The 21,533-nt window shown below is 36.7% G+C and overlaps 1 protein-coding gene across 1 annotated transcript; it reads left to right on the forward strand.

Moving 5' to 3' along the window:
* The first annotated feature begins 14,244 nt into the window (after positions 1–14,244).
* Positions 14,245–15,342, forward strand: LOC113315711. The gene is made up of 2 exons (XM_026563968.1): positions 14,245–14,445; positions 14,530–15,342. Exons 1-2 carry the CDS (start codon positions 14,245–14,247, stop codon positions 15,340–15,342), a joined length of 1,014 nt encoding a protein of 337 aa, XP_026419753.1.
* The last annotated feature ends 6,191 nt before the right edge of the window (positions 15,343–21,533 follow it).

The raw sequence follows: 21,533 nt of genomic DNA on the forward strand, positions 1-21,533 counted from the left end.
ATTGACAATTAGATCAAAATCTTGCTTATGAAGATAGGAACGGAGTACTTAAAGTAAGACTAAAGACTAGACTACAAATAAAACTCTTTCAAATCATTCATGTTCTTGTTATTATAAATAACAACAACGATGCTGTGATTCTTTTCGATATTTCTTTCTGTCTCTTTTAATTGATTAAAGCTAACTTTAACTACAGAAAAAAAAAGAAAAGAGAAAAGCAACTAGAAATCAAATTCTCTAGCCTGCCCGTCATCAAAAGCAAGAATATAGATTCCAAGGTTCTTAATTAGATACATGGCATATTAATGCAGCTCTAAAGATCAACTCTAATTAAAGTTAGCAACTTAGATAATGTATATTATAGGATGTTAATCAAGCAAATCATCCTCATTTTCAACATACTTAACTACTTTTACGAAATCATTATCAATACTTAATGGTAGGGGTGCACATACCCTACCCATACCCGCCAACCCTACCCTACCCGCCATTTTTTTAACCGTATCCTATCCTATCCACTATTTGGCGGGTAGGGTGGCGGGTAAAGATTTTCTTAACCGCCAGTAAACGGGTAGGGTGGCGGGTAAAGCTCTAAATTATCCTATCCTACCAGCATACCCGTCTATTTATACTATTGATCTCTGCCGTTGGTCGTTTAATCTCTGCCGTTGATCTTTATACTATTGATCTCTGCCGTTGGTCGTTTAATCTCTGCCGTTGGTTTTCGTTTTCCTCAACCTAAAAAGTAAAAACTAAAAACTGAATTCATTTCTCAAACCAGAAGACTCTATACGCAGAGAAACTCCCAGAACGCAGAAGCATAATCAAATCAAAATCAAATCTGTTAACAGATCTCGTTTAGGACCCTTTAATCGGTTGATTCAAGGTAAGATCTAACTTCAAAGTTGATTTTGTTTCATTTTTTTGTGTGTGTTAAATTGATTGAAAAATCATAGGGTTTCATGCATGTTGCAGGATACGAGGAATCTGAGTTTGCAAAGCTAATGAAGGGTTTAGTGAGTGGTTCTTCCTCCTAATTTAAAATCCAAACTAATTTTCAAAGGCATGAGTAAAACCCAGATTCCTTTTTTTACTTTCTTTCCCAGTTTACCTCTTATATCACAGATTTTTAATGTTTATTTGAATCTTTTGATGCAGAGGGGTCAAATTGGAAACCTTGCACAGATAGAGCAAGAAGATAGAGAGAATGGGTATGCTTCTAACAATCCAATCCCAGTATCAGGTTTAGGGAGTAGTACGAATTCTCAAACAACCAAAAGAACAACAACAACTACTAATAAGAAGCTTAAAAAAGAAACCCCACCTTCAGTTGGAGCACCTGTCAAGGTAAAAAAATTCATCTTTGCATGTCATCAAACTCTTTGTAATTAGTCTCATTAAGGATTTAGATTTCATAAATAGATATTTTATTAGTGATTTTGATAATGAATCGACAGGTGAAGAAAGAAAAAATCGGAGAAAGAATTGCAGCATTGCAACAACTAGTCTCACCATTTGGAAAGGTATAATCAATTTTTATTTTTTTTCAATTTCAGTAAAAGATAATAGGAATTTTGTTTCATTTTTTTTTTGTGTGTTAAATTAATTGAAAAATCATAGGGTTTCATGCATGTTGCAGGATACGAGGAATCTGGTTAAGGACACCGATTGATATGGATCCATCTACATTTGGAGCTGAAGAGAAGGAGGATGACGTCTTAGAGTCAGGTATACAACTTTCCTACATTGATTCTCCTACATTTGTCAAGTCTCTGCTGTTTTCAGTTTCTTAGAATATAGTATAACCATATGTATATTCCCATTAGTAAGTATACTGAGACCTCTTAATCAACATTTGTTGGTTCTCCTTCGGTGCAAGGATTTCTATTTTATCATGTTCTTGTAATCAAATGCCATGTAGCTTGAAGTCAGAATTGCTTTACAGTTCGCAGTGCCTAAATCAGATCTTTTGATGACTGTAAAGGATGATTCAAGCATATAAATGCATTGTATTGTATTAGGTATTGTAGAACTACCTGGCATGTATCTCATTAGGAAACCGTGAAGTCGCAGATATAGCTTTGGTGTCTTTTTATTGATGTAGTGGTGATATATGAAAAGAGATGTGAACTCAGAAAACAAAAAATACAGAAATAATTGTTCCTGATAGATCTTAACTTTTTAGCAACCTGATTAATAAGTACACTCGACCTTCTAGATATTTCCATGTCGGACAGCCAGGTGCCTCTTGGACACTTCGACGTCTACTTGAACATGATTAGAGTTAGGTCTCTGTCATTATTCCTGTGTATGCTTGCACATGGTTTTGTTTGGCCATAATATGTTAAGTGATGAGTGCCAAATATTGTATATTTTTATCTCTTTTTGTTGGCATTTTAACTCATCTTTTGGGCATTAATTCTACATTTTATCCCATATTCTGTATTTTCATTGTTTTCAAGAATAAATATTTTTATTAATTAATTTTACATTTTTAGGTAATAAATAAAGTTCGGATGAGTCGCGAAGCGAAAAGAGCAGAAAAGTAGTGAAAAGCCGGGAGAAATTACGCAAGGAAGCCGCGAAGAATGGTGCGCACAACCTCATTTTCTACACACAAAAGCGCCTCCGTTCTCAGCCATCAGATCGGTTCTCAGGAGCATCCGACGGTCGCTCCTTCATAGAGCATCAAAATCTGAAGTCTCTGCCAAGCACCACAGCGCTGAAATTCCAAGCCTTCAGATTAGATGGTAGTTGAATCCAACGGTCGCTTCCTTGCTGTGCATCGAAGATTGATATCTCCGCCTTACACTACAGTACCTAATTCCATCAAGTACCGTTCGTTTCGTTGTATCCATTCATCCGACGGTCGCTCCTCGCTTGCCTCCGCGTCACCGTCCGATCTACCTACCATCTTCGCATCTCGCAGCTCAGAGTCACAGAACATCAAGACTCGATACGCCCGTCTAACACCCTAGCAACCGAATCATTTAACCTCAACCAAACATCTCCTCCTTCCTCTCCATCGACCTCACCCCCTCTGCAGAGACACCATGTCCTGCCACCACCAGAACACCACCTCTGCCACTGCCGCTTCACCACCACACTTCCACCATCATCACCCCTATCCTCCACCATCATTACCCCCTTTGTTCTAGCCTCCTATTATATAGTTTTCTCCCCTAATTTCTCTCTAAAAACCTAGGGAAGAAATCAATAAAATAGGACGAGTTGGAAAGACGTAATTGAAGCATGGGAATGGAGCAGGAGACTGAGGAGAAGAATGGGTCGAAAGAAGACTCGTCAAATCACATGTTAGGTGAGTTCAATTTCAATTCCTAATTTCTCTGTAATTTGGGGGTTTTTTCTAGAAACCCTAATTCATGTTGGAACCGTACCAGGAGAGAATTAGAGTAGGGGAATGGGCTCAAATTAGACCCATGACATTAGATAAGCAGTAAACCTAATTGTACTGTTATATTGTGGCATTTTGGGAAAATGGGTGATAACCCTAATTTGATGTATTGGGTAATAACCCTAATTTGATGTATTGGGTATAAAAGGGAATTGTGGGTGTTTTTGTAAGACATGCTTGGAGTAGCCAACATCCAGGACTTTCATGTCCTGTTAAATGATAATGTGTTCTGCTTAATATTGTTTCCTGTTAATTGTTATGCTCCTGTTATGTTTGTTATGTTATGCTATATCCTGTTGTGTTCTGTGTGTGATTGTATTATCCATGTTATGTTTGTCTTAATTAGTTTGTGTGTTTGTTTCTACACATGAGCTTGTAAGTCCCCTGTTTAACTCACATGTTCTTATTCTGAGTTTTGATGCTTGACAACCATGAGGACTCTTAACTGCAACATGTTCTAATTCCCCACTAGGGTGAGAGAACAACTGAACCATGATGGTTAGCTATTAGGATGGTTTTTGCTGAGCTTAAAATAGCTTAGGCTAGTTAGACTCCTAAGTGCCCAACTGATTTGTGATTAGTGGTGCTGTAAGAAGACCACTAATGCTAGGGGTCAGTGGTGGCTCTAAGGAATTAATTAGCTACATTAGTTAGTAAACCACTGCCTAGTTAGTCTGTGATTGGTTGTGCCTTAAACAGACAGCCAATACTAGGGTTAGCTAAGGCTGTAAGGTTGGTTAACTAGATATTTGACAAGAACTTAACCTAGGTGAACTGGCTAGGTAAAGGAAACTCTCATCCATCTCCCTGCACTTCCCATCCACAATTTCTTTTCTATGTTTGTTCTGTTAGCTTCACCACAACCCTGCCCTTGGCCTTAGGCCTTGGTTCATTCTTGTTTTGTTTTGCTTTTGTTTGTTTTTGTGTTAGTTCTTCCATTGCTTTTGCCTTGTTGTTTCTTCCTTGCCCTGCAGCACTTCTCCTTTTGCTGTTGCTGTTGGCCTTGCTGTGCAGCTCTTGCTCCTGCTGCAGCTCCACTCTCCTGCTACAACTCTGCTGCCACTTCTTCTGCTGCTGCTGCCCTTCTGCTGTGCAGTCCTGCTACTGCTGCTGTTGCAGCCACAGTTCACTAAGCCACAAACCCTCAAGTCCAGCCACAGTCCACGTAGCTCAATCCCATTGAGCCCAAAGCCCAGAGCACAATTTGAGCTCATCTGAAGACCAAAACCAAAGCCCAAATTCATTACTGAGGCCCATTTCATTAAGGCTCAAAGCCCAGTTTAGGTTAAGGTTGAAGGCCAATCCAATCCAAATCAACTGAGGGCTTAACCCAAAGCTCAATCGAAGGCCCAAAGCCCATTTGCATTTCAAAGACTAACTGAGCCCAAGCTCAGTTCATTTTATTGTGAACAAACCCATTAGTACTCAAGCCCAATTTAAGCCAAAAGGCTTCTAAGCCCAAGCAAATCTAGGAACCCAATTAGCTAAATCACTTCCAAAACACCCGATCTCTGTGGATCGACCCGTACTTGCACGAGCTACAACTGACGACCGTGCACTTGCGGTATTACTGTAGGCCCCCGTTTTTATCGCTTCAATATACACATCTCCGGGCCCACCATTAAGGTTATAAGATAATGTCCTGCTTATTCAGCACTTTTAGATTTAGGATAACATTATTTCTGAAATATAAAGCAACGTAAAGCACATGGTTACCAAGTCGTGTAGCATGTACCACTATGATCATGTCTGGGTTTCTGCCTTTTCTAGCTCTCCATACTGATACCGGCACATGTAACGGTGTCATTGTTACAATGTGGAATACAGTGCTCTGAGTTGCATGTTAGTTCTAAAACTATCAAAGGAGCAGTTTCTTCTTCTTCTTCTTCTTTGTTCTGTACTTTTTTTTGAAGTATAGTTGCTATCTCAAACTCATAGAATTTAGCAATTTCCTAGCCTCTTATTTTGTCTTTCAAACATTAACAGATACAAAACTTGTTGTGATATTATTACTTGATGTTGGTATTATGACTGGACTTTGCATCAAATCATTCACTATTATGACTGAATCTAACAAGAGATAACTTGTATGCAGATTTATTTGGTGATCTTAGTACTTATTCCATCATCGTAGATGATGATTGAAGAAGAAGGTCAATATGAAGAGATTTTGGTGATGATATTGTTATATGAAGAACAAGGTCACGTGAAGAACATGGAATTGGGTTAGGATTCATCGTCTATTTCAAAAAGAATAGAACTCTTTTCTTGAGAATACTTTTGTTTTATCTGTGTTTTTCGTAGCTATTTTGTATTTCATTGCATAACATTTGCATCTGCATCTGCTTCATTTCATTTGTTGTTGGACCTGCCGTTCTGAACCTGTTTTTCCTCTGCTGGGACGCCACCAAGGAAAAGAACCAAAACCCAACTGGGTTTTTGCAACAATATCAGAGCAGCTGGGCTGTGCTAAAAAGGTAAGCCTAAACCCATTCCATTGAGAGAACCCAACCTGTGGGCTTCCAAATTTTTAATTGTGGGCTTGTAATAATTAACCCAATTTTTTGGGCTTTTTATTTTTCTATTTTGGGTTTGTAATAATTTATTTGTGGGCTTGTTTGTTTAATTTGGGGGCTTGTATTTATTTTGTGTGGGCTTGTTTAAATTCTTCCATTGGACTTGTATTTTGGACTCTGGGTTTAAACCCAGCTGAGCTTATAACTGGTTGTGGACTTGTAAGTGGACCTCGAAACCAAAGTTTTAAAACAAACGTCGGGCCTTAACCAACTGGGCCAAATTAAACTTTCAAAAATTAAAACTTGGATTTTCGTAGGCCGCAGCCTTCATTTCATTAGAGGCTTGCACAGTGGGCTTGCTCCCATTTCAAAAACCAAATTTTTATTTTCTTCTTTTTATTATTTAAAAAAAAAAAAAAAAAAAATTTACTTGCTCCCAGATTTTAAAAACCAAATTTTATTCTGCTCCCACATTAAAAACCAAAATTTTTCTTTTTCCCATTAAAACCAAATGTCTCCCGCCAAAACCAAATTTTTCCCAACAAAACCAAATTTTTCCAAAAAGTCCAATCCCTTAAAAACCAAATTTTGAGCTTAGAGCCCAATCATGTATAGATCTTTTTCTACTGTTGGGGAATACAACGAATCCCTTAGAGAACTTGCGTATGGACAAACTTCACGTTATGAACCTCCCACAGACCATGATGTCAATAGTTATAGGAATTATTATGGACATTTTCAAAGTCCCGAGCCGCAATACATGAACCCTAATGACTATTCATACATGCATCATTTATCGCAACGTGAAAATGAACATTTTGCTAGTGCCTCACTCACACAATCATCTCTGATGGATCAATTAGAAGCTCGAATCGCAGCTTTAGAAATGCAATCACATGAGGAATCTGTCACATCTAATTTTCTTAGGCAACCTGAAATCTATGCATGTCCCGCATGTGGTAGTTTAGACCACCCTGTTGAGCATTGTCATATTTTGCATAATTTTAGGCCATCAAGAGAAAATCCAATGTATGAAATGCCCATGAATTGTGAGAATGGTAGTCATTGGGACCATAATCAATCCTTTGAGGGTTGCGATCAATATTTTGTAGACCCTAATGACCATGCATACATGTACCATTCACCACAATTTGAACATGAAGAATTTTGTACTCCCATGAATTTAGACTCCACCACAGAAGCTTTAAGACTTAGTGAGCAAAACTTCGATAGATCTACATCACGAATTCAGGCATATTTAGATCAGATTTTGCTTCACCTACAAAAGGAGGAAATTCATGAGGAAATGTATGTTGTCCCTAATGAAGTGTCTAGTCCCATTCATGTAAATGATGTTGAATATGAACCTAATTTAGAGGAACATGAATTGACTAACGACACCACCACTGTTAATGAGGACCAATATGCATGCTACCATGATGATGATTATGATATGATATGTTAGAAGAACATGAAAATATTGTGGAACCTGTTGGTTCAAAAACATATGGCTTCTCGCCCTCGACCTTCATGAATGTTGTTTTTTCTAATACTCATTGTAATTCATATGATTTTGATATTGACATGGGATTCGTACAATTATTCTGTGAAGATGAACATGACATAGGAATAGTTGAATCTTCTGTAGACACTAATATGCATGAAAATATATTTGATGTGTCTGATTCTCTACCTAGGTCACATTGTGATATTTCTCCTGATTTGCCAATGCATGAGAATGAATTTATTGATGATGTTGATGATTCTGAGTGTGAACTTGCTAAACTGTTTGATGATTGTGAGCATGTTGTGACACTTGTAGAAGACTTAGGAGATGTTGATGTGATTAGTAATGATGTGCCTATCCTCCTACACGAGTCACAATCTGTTGGCCTTCCACCCAACCTAGATTTGGTTTGTACCAACATTGTAAAACCAATTTTTCTGAAATTCCCAACCTAGGTTTGGAACTGTGTGCTTCCCAAGTCCTCTTGGACTATTTGCTTCTAAGTATAATACATCTGAGGAACCACAGTTGGAATTAGCATGTTTGCCCGTCCCTAGCACAGTTCATTTCGAGCTAGACCTTTTGCATGATGAACCCCCGAAACTGCGCGATTTTGTTTTCAAAATTATATCTTCTGTAAAATCCAGGTTTGGGGGTAGCTCATTTTGTTTCACAGTTTCACTTGCGTTTTTTCCTGTTATATTGTGTGAAGCTGTTGAAATGTCTACACTTTGTCTTTTGGGTTGATCCTCAACTCTTTAGATTGTTAGTGTATGGTGAATTTTTTGTATATAATCCAGTAGATAAAATTTTAAAAACCCTTTTGTTCCTTTTGTATATATTTTGCTAATCCAATATGATCTCGGCTGAAATATGTTGGATTTTTGCCTTGAATAAACGGAGTTTTAATTCTGCTTTCGCCGAAATCGGGTATTCTCTCTCCTTTTACTCTACTCAGCATGTCCCTTTCCATATGTTGCATTTTAATTCTTTCCATATTTTGAAACATTGAGGACAATGTTTAGTTTAGGTTTGGGGGTATAGAGTAGATACCGATAATTTGCCATAATTAAAAACGAACTCCTTCTTCTTTTTGAAAAAATTGAAAAATTCCAAAAAAAAAAAAAAATAAAATTCAAAAAAAAATTAAAAAAATTAAAAAAATCATAAAAATGGAGCTCATTTACCTTGAAATGTTGACTCTTGTGCAAATATGTATTATTAGGAGTCTTAGTCTAGATATTATAAGGCACCCTGATTCTAGCACAATTCACATAGTGATAAGAAATTTGCACGCGCACGATCTACCAATACATGTATGGCCTCGATCTTCAAGGTGTTTGATAGGAAGTTACGATTGCCAATCACTTTAGAATACTGAACGAAACTGGACTAGCTTGTTCTTTGGTTGGTTGGGATAGAAGGTGGAGGTTACATTAAGAAAACAACCATCGAATTTAACTGGGTGCATCAAAAAGGGCTACCTCTTGCAAAGTGTCATGTAATTTTTGTTTCCTTTTGTAATGTCAAAAGTGTTCAGTCAAAAAAAAAAAAAAAAAAAAAAAAATCGATGTATATATTCAGAAAAAAATATCAGAAAAATACAAAAAAATCAAGTATTGTTCAATTCCATCCTCTCTTGTTCCACAAATAAAAGAGTAGTCAATGTAAATAAGAGTCATGTAAATAGTCATCTTTTGTTGTTTCGTTGTAATAAGCAAGGAGGGTGTATGCCATTGATGTACAACGCGAGAAATTGTGAAATACCTCCAACTCATTCACAATTCTCGTAAAGTCCGGACAGCTAGCTAGATTTCGACCTCAGTTCTTAGCCTGAGAAACTATCTCTTGGTGATTAGTAGTCATGACTTCAGATCTTTCTTTACACATGTGTAGATACACTTTACACTCTTATCACATGTCCTTATTTATTATCAGTGCTAGGATTGTGCCTTCGATAGCTAGATTGACATCTCCATTTTGCTGTGAGCTTAAACTGTTTTGCACATGTCACGTTTGATGGAATCTGAGCTTATATTTGTCCTTAGGTTTTGTAGGCACACCTCTGGTAAACCTTCACGAGACTTCAACTCGTCCACTAGGGACACTTAGTGGTTTAAAAGGCTTAGTGCATACGCTAAATGCATTCGAGAGACCAGCGACAGTGGTATAGTTAGGATTTCCTTAGTTTTGTTTTACTTGAGGACAAGTAAAATTCAGGTTTGGGGGTATTTGATGAGTGCCATATATTGTATTTTTATCTCTTTTTGTTGGCATTTTAACTCATCTTTTGGGATTAATTCTACATTTTATCCCATATTCTGTATTTTCATTGTTTTCAAGAATAAATATTTTATTAATTAATTTTGCATTTTTAGGTAATAAATAAAGTTCGGATGAGTCGCGAAGCGAAAAGAGCAGAAAAGTAGTGAAAAGCCGGGAGAAATTACGCAAGGAAGCCGCGAAGAATGGTGCGCACAACCTCATTTTCTACACAAAAACGCCTCCGTTCTCAGCCATCAGATCGGTTCTCAGGAGCATCCGACGGTCGCTCCTTCATAGAGCATCAAAATCTGAAGTCTCTGCCAAGCACCACAGCGCTGAAATTCCAAGCCTTCAGATTAGATGGTAGTTGAATCCAACGGTCGCTTCCTTGCTGTGCATCGAAGATTGATATCTCCGCCTTACACTACAGTACCTAACTCCATCAAGTACCGTTCGTTTCGTTGTATCCATTCATCCGACGGTCGCTCCTCGCTTGCCTCCGCATCACCGTCCGATCTACCTACCATCTTCGCATCTCGCAGCTCAGAGTCACAGAACATCAAGACTCGATACGCCCGCCTAACACCCTAGCAACCGAATCATTTAACCTCAACCAAACATCTCCTCCTTCCTCTCCATCGACCTCACCCCCTCTGCAGAGACACCATGTCCTGCCACCACCAGAACACCACCTCTGCCACTGCCGCTTCACCACCACACTTCCACCATCATCACCCCTATCCTCCACCATCATTACCCCCTTTGTTCTAGCCTCCTTATATAGTTTTCTCCCCTAATTTCTCTCTAAAAACCTAGGGAAGAAATCAATAAAATAGGACGAGTTGGAAAGACGTAATTGAAGCATGGGAATGGAGCAGGAGACTGAGGAGAAGAATGGGTCGAAAGAAGACTCGTCAAATCACATGTTAGGTGAGTTCAATTTCAATTCCTAATTTCTCTGTAATTTGGGGGTTTTTTCTAGAAACCCTAATTCATGTTGGAACCGTACCAGGAGAGAATTAGAGTAGGGGAATGGGCTCAAATTAGACCCATGACATTAGATAAGCAGTAAACCTAATTGTACTGTTATATTGTGGCATTTTGGGAAAATGGGTGATAACCCTAATTTGATGTATTGGGTATAAAAGGGAATTGTGGGTGTTTTTGTAAGACATGCTTGGAGTAGCCAACATCCAGGACTTTCATGTCCTGTTAAATGATAATGTGTTCTGCTTAATTGTTTCCTGTTAATTGTTATGCTCCTGTTATGTTTGTTATGTTATGCTATATCCTGTTGTGTTCTGTGTGTGATTGTATTATCCATGTTATGTTTGTCTTAATTAGTTTGTGTGTTTGTTTCTACACATGAGCTTGTAAGTCCCCTGTTTAACTCACATGTTCTTATTCTGAGTTTTGATGCTTGACAACCATGAGGACTCTTAACTGCAACATGTTCTAATTCCCCACTAGGGTGAGAGAACAACTGAACCATGATGGTTAGCTATTAGGATGGTTTTTGCTGAGCTTAAAATAGCTTAGGCTAGTTAGACTCCTAAGTGCCCAACTGATTTGTGATTAGTGGTGCTGTAAGAAGACCACTAATGCTAGGGGTCAGTGGTGGCTCTAAGGAATTAATTAGCTACATTAGTTAGTAAACCACTGCCTAGTTAGTCTGTGATTGGTTGTGCCTTAAACAGACAGCCAATACTAGGGGTTAGCTAAGGCTGTAAGGTTGGTTAACTAGATATTTGACAAGAACTTAACCTAGGTGAACTGGCTAGGTAAAGGAAACTCTCATCCATCTCCCTGCACTTCCCATCCACAATTTCTTTTCTATGTTTGTTCTGTTAGCTTCACCACAACCCTGCCCTTGGCCTTAGGCCTTGGTTCATTCTTGTTTTGTTTTGCTTTTGTTTTGTTTTTGCTGTTTAGTTCTTCCATTGCTTTTGCCTTGTTGTTTCTTCCTTGCCCTGCAGCACTTCTCCTTTTGCTGTTGCTGTTGGCCTTGCTGTGCAGCTCTTGCTCCTGCTGCAGCTCCACTCTCCTGCTACAACTCTGCTGCCACTTCTTCTGCTGCTGCTGCCCTTCTGCTGTGCAGTCCTGCTACTGCTGCTGTTGCAGCCACAGTTCACTAAGCCACAAACCCTCAAGTCCAGCCACAGTCCACTGTTAGCTCAATCCCATTGAGCCCAAAAGCCCAGAGCACAATTTGAGCTCATCTGAAGACCAAAACCAAAGCCCAAATTCATTACTGAGGCCCATTTCATTAAGGCTCAAAGCCCAGTTTAGGTTAAGGTTGAAGGCCCAATCCAAATCAACTGAGGGCTTAACCCAAAGCTCAATCGAAGGCCCAAAGCCCATTTGCATTTCAAAGACTAACTGAGCCCAAGCTCAGTTCATTTTATTGTGAACAAACCCATTAGTACTCAAGCCCAATTTAAGCCAAAAGGCTTCTAAGCCCAAAGCAAATCTAGGAACCCAATTAGCTAAATCACTTCCAAAACACACCCGATCTCTGTGGATCGACCCGTACTTGCACGAGCTACAACTGACGACCGTGCACTTGCGGTATTACTGTAGGCCCCCGTTTTTATCGCTTCAATTATACACATCTCCGGGCCCACCATTAAGGTTATAAGATAATGTCCTGCTTATTCAGCACTTTTAGATTTAGGATAACATTATTTCTGAAATATAAAGCAACGTAAAGCACATGGTTACCAAGTCGTGTAGCATGTACCACTATGATCATGTCTGGGTTTCTGCCTTTTCTAGCTCTCCATACTGATACCGGCACATGTAACGGTGTCATTGTTACAATGTGGAATACAGTGCTCTGAGTTGCATGTTAGTTCTAAAACTATCAAAGGAGCAGTTTCTTCTTCTTCTTCTTCTTCTTCTTGTTCTGTACTTTTTTTTGAAGTATAGTTGCTATCTCAAACTCATAGAATTTAGCAATTTCCTAGCCTCTTATTTTGTCTTTCAAACATTAACAGATACAAAACTTGTTGTGATATTATTACTTGATGTTGGTATTATGACTGGACTTTGCATCAAATCATTCACTATTATGACTGAATCTAACAAGAGATAACTTGTATGCAGATTTATTTGGTGATCTTAGTACTTATTCCATCATCGTAGATGATGATTGAAGAAGAAGGTCAATATGAAGAGATTTTGGTGATGATATTGTTATATGAAGAACAAGGTCACGTGAAGAACATGGAATTGGGTTAGGATTCATCGTCTATTTCAAAAAGAATAGAACTCTTTTCTTGAGAATACTTTTGTTTGTACATTTTTTATGGTTATACTTTTGTTTCTTGAGAATAGAACTTGTTCAGAGTCTGAACTTCAGACTTCAGAAAGTCATGGAAAAAAAAAAGGTTATACCCGCCACCCTACCCTACCCGACCCGCCAGAGAATGGGTTGGGTAGGATCTTACCCTTTTAATGGCGGGTAGGGTGGCGGGTAAAATTTTTCTTAACCGCCAGTAAACGGGTAGGGTGGCGGGTATAGGCCATATCCTACCCACCCTACCCGTTGTGCAGCCCTACTTAATGGTATTGCTTAAAATTTAAGTGTCTACACTCATCGTCATATAATCCCTCGTCTGTTTAACCGTCGTATGTAGCACTGTATTGTTACCATTTGGGGTCCCAGCTTTTTGAGGCTCCAAAAGAAAATCGAAGGGATGAGAATGTTTCATAACTTTCCAAACAAAAAAGAAAAGGGAATATTTATGGGTAAACTCCACTGTGGAAGAAAATATCTCGAATGTTTAGCTTTTAGAAGGTATACTAGACATAACGACTCTTTTCTGGATACTAGCAAGCTTATACATGTACCGAAGAGGTTTGAACCTCTTCCGGATGGAAGGTGATGCTGCACGCAGAGCCTGTATCGGTGGTTCAGTACAGAACTTCACCTCCTCATCATGTATTAATATTGTAGTACATTATTAATCATAGATGTGTTGAAGGTGGAATCTACTCAAAGATAATTATTGACATCGTACATCGTATTAGAGATATACAAGTGTGTCAGTCAAGTGTTATAGTCTATCTGTGTAGATAATCTTCACATATCTTTCTGTGTACATAATCTTCACATATATGTCCTGGTCTAGTAGTCAAGTGTGTGACAAGTCAATGAGTCAACATTGAATTGACTTATGTTTGTGTGTCATGTAATGATAAGATAATAAATACCCTGTAATAGCAATACAAAAAGTAAGTCTGAAAAATATTTTCTTTAATCAATAATATTTTTTTACGAGCTTTCTCATGGTATCAGACAGATGATCCTGAGCTAAAACTCTTCAAACCCAATTTTTTTTTTCTGATTCATCTTTTTCATCGTTCAACAAAGAATCAATCAATATTTCATATACACTTTTCAACAATTCAATACTTGTTCTCAGCAACTTTATTAATATTCTTTATCATCAGATCTGGTTCTTCAACAATTTTGTTTTCAAAATCTTTACGGATCCAGTTAATGTCTACTACAACAATTGTACAACCGAAGAAAAGATATGGGTACTAATTCGAATTCCGCTGCTCAAATGGGTAATTCTTCTGACTTTGTTTTTCCATTCACCAACATCTCTAATTTTGTGTCTACAAAATTAGGACCAAATAATTTCTTGTTATGGAGAGATCAGATGGAAACTATCTTGATTTCCACTGATTTGTATGGTTATGTAAATGGTGAGATTCAAGAACCTGCTAGACAGGTTGAAATTGATGGAGATTTAAAGATAAATCCATAATGGATTCTTTGAAGAAAGATTAACTGTTTTGTGGTTAATTGTATGAAGGCAACTTTTACAGATTCTGTTTCTGGTGATGTTTTAGGATTGTCCTCTGCTAGGCAAATTTGGGAATTACTTGAAATAAACTTTAGAATCCAATTCATGGCAAGAAAGAATATGCTTAGAAATCAACTTCATAATTTCAAGAAAGGCAACTTAACTATCTTGGTCTACTTACACAATGTCAAGAATATTGCTGATTCTCTAGCAGCAATTGGAGAAAAAGTTAGTGATATAGACTTAGTTATGTATGTCTTGAATGGTCTAGGAAGAGAATTTGACACTTTTGTTATAGCTGCTCAAAATAGAGAGAATCTTTTTTCCTTTACGGAACTAAAACCAAGACTGTTAAATCATGAGCAATGGCTTCTTGAACAGCAAACTACTTCTAATAATATTTATGATACTCATCACCAATATGCTTTCTATAGCAAAAATGGAAACACTAATACTTTTAGTGGAAATGGAAGAGGAAAGTCCAAGAATAATGGAAATTTTAATGGAAATTTTAAGCCTAATTCTGATTATAGTTCAAGAAATACTGGGAATGGTTATTATCAAGGCAGTACTTCATCTCAGGGAAATGGATTTTATCAAGGCAGTACTTCTTCACAGGGAAATGGTTCTTCTAGTCAAGGTAATGGAATTGGTTCAAATGGAGGAAGAAGATATTTCTCTTCAGTTGATTGTCAGATTTGTCGTAAAAAGGGACACTATGCTAGCAAATGTTATTTTAGATATCATCCACCCACTTTTTCAAATTCAGCAAATGAAGCTCATCGTGCTAATCCTCAACAGGCATTTACTACTTTAAATTAAGAAAGTCCTTACTGTGATCCCTCTACATCAAATTCATCCCACTGGATTTCTGATTCTGGTGCAACTGCACACATGACTGGAGATGAGCATCTGTTGAACAATACTTCTAACTATACTGGGAAGGATCATGTACAAGTTGGTAATGGTAAGTCTCTCCCTATTACTTCAATTGGTACTTCACATATTAATACTCCTACAACTAGTTTCATGATGAATAAAGTCTTGTTAGTCCCTGTTATGAAACACAATCTTCTTTCAGTAGCTAAATTTACAAAGGATAATTCTTGCTACTTCAAGTTCTATCCATATGGATATGAAATTAGGGATTTATAATCTGATGCCGTTCTTGCTCATTGTAAAGTAGTTAATAATTTGTATCCAATTCTGCATATGCCCAAACCTCAATATTCCTTTGCTGCTACTTTATCTGCTTCTCCTTCTCTGTGGCATTCTAGACTTGGTCATCTATCAAATCAGATTTTGCAACGGTTACATTCTGACAATAAAATTGTTTTAAATTCATCTCCTTCTTCTAATTTGTGTCATCCATGTCAACTTGCTAAAAGCAAAAAGTTACCTTTTCAGCTTTCAACTTCTTATACACAAATACCCTTAGCTCTAATACACTGTGATGTGTGGAGACCAACTATTCCTTCTCTAAAAGGTTACAAATACTATATTTTGTTTGTTGATGATTTTACTAGGTTTCATTCGATTTATCCTATGGAAATAAAATCTGATATCTCTCAATGTTTTCAACATTTTAAAGCTCATACTGAAAATCAGTTTTCCACAAAAATCTTAGCTTTTCAAGTTGATGGTGCATCTGAACTTGTTAAAGGGCCATTTCAGGCTATATTACAATCCAGTGGTATTAATGTTAGAATATCCTGTCCACACACACCAAAACAAAATGGCCTTGCAGAAAGAAAGAACATGCACATTACTGAAATGGGTAATACACTCTTGTTTAACTCCTATTGTCCTAAAGAATTTTGGTATGATGCATTTCTTATTGCCACTTATCTCATAAATAGAACTCCTACTAAGGTTTTAAATTTCAAATCACCTTTTGAGGTCTTCTTTGGTGTTTCTCTAGATTATTCTTTTCTAAAACCTTTTGGTGTCATTTGTTATCCTAATCTTGCTCATTCAAGAGCAGATAAAGTCTCTCCAAAATCAGTCAAGTGTGTTTTTACTGGTTACAGTCCCCTGCATAAGGGTTATAAATGTTATAATCCTTTAACAAAAAGGCTTTATATTTCCAGGCATGTTGTCTTCTCTGAATCATAATTTTATTATGCTCCTTCGACTGATGTTTTAACTTTACCATCTTCTTGTTCTACTGTTTCTGAAGTTGAGTCTCAACTTGTCACTTCTCATGATATTGTTCCTTCTTCTACTATGGTAACTAGGTCTCAAAAAGGTATTTCAAAACCAAACATCAATCCATATTTTGTTAGTAATTTTTCTGTAAAACATCCTATATCTGCCAATCATACAACATTGTTAACTACTTTATCTGAGCCTAAGACTTTTAAGGAAGCTGTGAAGATTCCTGAATGGCAATTCTCTATGAAAGATGAATACACTGCATTGATGGATAATGATACATGGAAGTATGTTTCTCCTGAACCTCATATGAACATATTGGGATCAAAATGGGTTTATAGGATTAAACAATAATCTGATGGCACTATTGATAGATTTAAATCCAGACTGGTAGCTAAGGGGTATAATCATGATGGTATTGATTTAAATGAAACTTTTAGTCCAGTGGTTAAGTCTCCTACAGTTAGAATACTTCTTTGTTTAGCTATTACTTACAATTGGCCAGTCAAGCAGTTGGATGTAAGTAATGCTTTTTTACATGGATTTTTGGATGAAAATGTTTACATGTCCCAACCTCAAGGTTTCTTGCATCCTGATTATCCTTCTAATTATGTGGGTCATCTTCAAAAGAGTTTGTATGGACTTAAACAAGCTCCAAGGGCTTGGTTTCATAGGTTCAGTTCTTTTCTTATCAAGCATGGTTTCAAGAAATCAGTATCTGATACTTCAATGTTTGTCAAGTCATGCTCAACTAGTATTCTTATTTTGCTTCTATATGTAGATGATATTTTATTGACTGGTAGTTCTGCTCAGTTGATTGATAGTATCATTAAATTATTAAAACAAGAATTTGCTATGAAAGAATTAGGAGGTTTAGCCTTTTTCTTGGGAATAGAAGCAGTTAGAGATAGTGATTCTATCACTTTAACTCAAAAGAAATATACATTGAAATTGCTATCTAAAGAAAATTTATTGGATTGTAAGCCATGTGATACACCCGTGGTTAAGTCTAGTAGACTTTATGTTCATGATGGTATTAAGCTAGCAGATCCAAGTACTTATAGAACTCTGGTAGGTGGATTACAGTATCTCACTGTTACTAGACCAGATATCTGTTTTGCTGTGAATTATGTATCACAATTTATGCACTCTCCTTCTGATCTGCACCTTCAACTAGTTAAAAGAATTTTAAGATATCTAAAAGGAATAGTTGGTATGGGTATTACTTTAAGAAAGTATGATGTTACATGCTTAAAAGCTTATGCTGACTCTGATTGGGCAGGCTGCCCTGATACAAGGAGGTCAACATCTGGTTTTTGCAGTTTTTTTGGGTAATAATTTAGTTTATTGGTCTTCTAAAAAGCAGCCCACAGTATCTAAATCTTCTGCAGAGGCTGAATATAAGTGTCTTTCTGCTGCTGAGTTAAAATGGTTCTCTTACTTATTAGTTGATCTGCAGATTATTGTAAATTATATTTTGTTGTTGTGTGACAATACTATTGCTTTGGCTTTGGCATCTAACCCAGTTTTCCATGCCAGGACCAAACACATAGAAATACAATATCACACAGTCAGAGAACTTGTGGAAGAGGGTTTCTTGAAGCTGCAACATATTTCTTCAGAGGATCAACTGGCATATATCTTCACTAAAGGATTATGCTCACCTACTTTTTCCAGATTACTACATCAAATACTACAGACATCTTCAGCTGCAAGTTCTAGTTTCTCTACAGTTCAGTTACAAGAACTTTCTTAGTTTTTCATCTGTTTCTTGTTCTTTTGTTCTTGTTGTTTGTTCAATGTGATTCTTTGTTTCTCAGCATCACATTGAAGGGGGTATATTAGAGATATACAAGTGTGTCAGTCAAGTGTTATAGTCTATCTGTGTAGATAATCTTCACATATCTTTCTGTGTAGATAATCTTCGCATATATGTATTGGTCTAGTAGTCAAGTGTGTGACAAGTCAATGAGTCAACATTGACTTGACTTATGTCTGTGTGTCATGTAATGATAAGATAATAAATACCCTGTAATAGCAATACAAAACGTAAGTCTGAAAAATATTATCTTTAATCAATAATACTGTTTTACAAGCTTTCTCACATCGGCATGTTGAGCCCCCATGGATATGCTACATATTATTCTCGCACATATTTCATTGGAGAAGTTATTAAAGGATTTAGACAATCCATGTCATATTAAGAAGAAATATTGTCAATATTACTGTAGTACAGTAGTAAAACCATTAGGTAACGGTACCACTGACTTGAGTCGAAACTCGTAAGCACTAAATTTTTTACCGATAAAAAAAAGAATTAAAATTTTTAAGAATAATTGTAAAAAAAAATGTATTAATTACATTCTAGGAATCGCTGATATTTCAAAAATGATGACGTATCCGTATCGGCGCGGTATCAATATTGGATTAGAATATTTGGAGAATCAGAAATTTCATTTAAAGTATTCCCATCTTTTAATTACGATAAGTAGGAGATATCTTGGAATACCTCTCGGATATTTTAGGAGGAGATACTTCCTGTAACTTGACATATATTTTAATTTACAAAATCTATATCTTTAATTTTGTATAAAAAACTAAATACTTATAGATATTTGTACTTACCACCACAATATCATATAATTATAAAAATATCTAATCCTAGGAATTTGTTGATTATAAAGAGAGAAAATTTGGTAGTTATTTTACGGTGCTTCAGCTCCAGTGTTATAAAATTTAACTTCTTAAGGTTGCTTGGGCAACCATGTTCCTCTTATTGTTCAGAGAGTAATTGGAGTTGGAGCACCTATAATTTATCCATTCGGTAAAGAGAAATAAGGTTGAATCCCAACGTGCTTAGGATCTAGTGTTTGTTTATAGTAATTTTATCTCCTTTCACGAAAAAGTAAAAGTTATACGAAAGGAAAAAGTAGAATATAGGATATTAGTGGAGATGCATTTGATCCACTTAACGATGTAGGAGAACTTGAAGTTGCAAATCTCTTCACTTGACGAGCCAGAACTAGAAGAGGTGTTATTTGATGAAAATAATATTGAAGAGTAATGGGTGAGCGAGATGTCAGATAGTTAATTTTTTTTTATTTTTTTTAACTAAAATAAATTCAATATTCATATTTTTATTTCAAATAACTTGTAGGTATCCTTGTCACCAGCTGGGCACCAACACCCTTCTGGATGATAACACCTAATCTATGAAAAAAGAAATTACATTTCTTAGCGTTAACATCAAACCTAGACAAATGGTTGTGCAGTCTTTTCAAAAGTTCCACCAAATCCTCACCAAGTTCCCCAAATGTCGTGAAAGCCAAAGTACCAAACTCAAAACCTTGAGCCAAACACTTGTCAAAATATTTTTTATGTTTACGCATAACGACATTGCTCAAGGCTAATCCTGGCTGAAATGCATGAACCCCTCCCCCAGTAAAAGACGACACCCCAGCCACATCTAAACAGACGTCACGACTATTGTCCCAGTTTTACACCATAATATCTGCAGGTCTCAAGGCCTCACCATCGTTAGACAAGAAACCCAAATCAACCTCCTTCCCAGCCGGCACACCTGCAGGATTACACACATCAGGGATGGTGTCTCTGACAAGATCATGTCGAAATTTGAGTCCGACTTCATGAGCATAATGTAAGGCATGGTCCCCAAAATAATCCATATATCGATCACAAAAGATACAATGACTATCCGCGGAAAATAGAAGGATACCCAGCCGATAGAAAAGAACTGCACTAAATTGGCGCGCACCAATCCTCTGGTTGAGCCCCTCAATAGGTAAGGCTTTGAGAAAATCAGAGGCATGATTGGACTTATTACATTTCCAGAGGGCACATTCACGAGCATACATGGAAAACTTCTAGGGCATTTCTTTCATGACAACCTCAAAATACTTAATATTCCGAGTAGTATTTATGTGAATTTTTTTTACTAGAATGAATTATTATTAATTTTTTTTTAATAATGCATGTATCCCATCGTATCCCATATCTCTATTTTTTAAAATTTAGAAAATTCCCGTATCAGTGTCTGCGTATCACTGTCCTCATATCCATATTCGTGCTTCATAGATACACTTACTATTATATTTAATCGGCCGGAGATATTTTCTTTAACTCCCTAAAATTAAGGAAAACTTGATTTTTGATCAATAAAGGTTGTCTTTTCAAAACATCCACATAGGAAGCATGCCGATGTTCCACCATAGATGCGAAGAGTAAGTTTGATTATTTCTATATCAAGCATATATAACAAGACAAATATAGTTACAGATTATCTTACAAACTTGAATCCTACTAATTCTTTTGTAAAGGATATAAAAAAAATTTATAATTGGGTCAAATGAACGAAAAACTTTAAAACAGGTTACAACGGATAATTAAGGTTTGTGTTGGTTTGAATGGACGTGCACCACGTAATCATTATAACGATTACCGACTATTATACCCCACATATTCGCCATCAAACACCAACGAAAAACATATTTGTATCTCGCTCTCTTTCTTCACTATCTTACTTCATCGCCGGTACAATAACATCTCGATTTCCAGATTCTTCCACCACCATTGACATCGATTATAACCTTACCCATGTAATTACTGTTCAATTTTTTATTTTTATTTTAGGTTTTTCTGAATTTTTTGATGGTTTTGAAATTAGTTTTATCTGATTAAAAATCATGGATTTTAGGTTAATCAATTCCGTAATTAGAGATAACTGATTACATATGTCCTTTTATTTCATTCTGAAACCCTAGATTTTTTCCAAATCGTGTTTCATGTTTACTTCATTTTGATTGCACTAACAACTAGTTGATTTTCTGCTTAACATTTCA

Source organism: Papaver somniferum, chromosome 10 (assembly GCF_003573695.1).
Source record: "Papaver somniferum cultivar HN1 chromosome 10, ASM357369v1, whole genome shotgun sequence".
NCBI classification, from domain to species: Eukaryota; Viridiplantae; Streptophyta; class Magnoliopsida; order Ranunculales; family Papaveraceae; genus Papaver; species Papaver somniferum.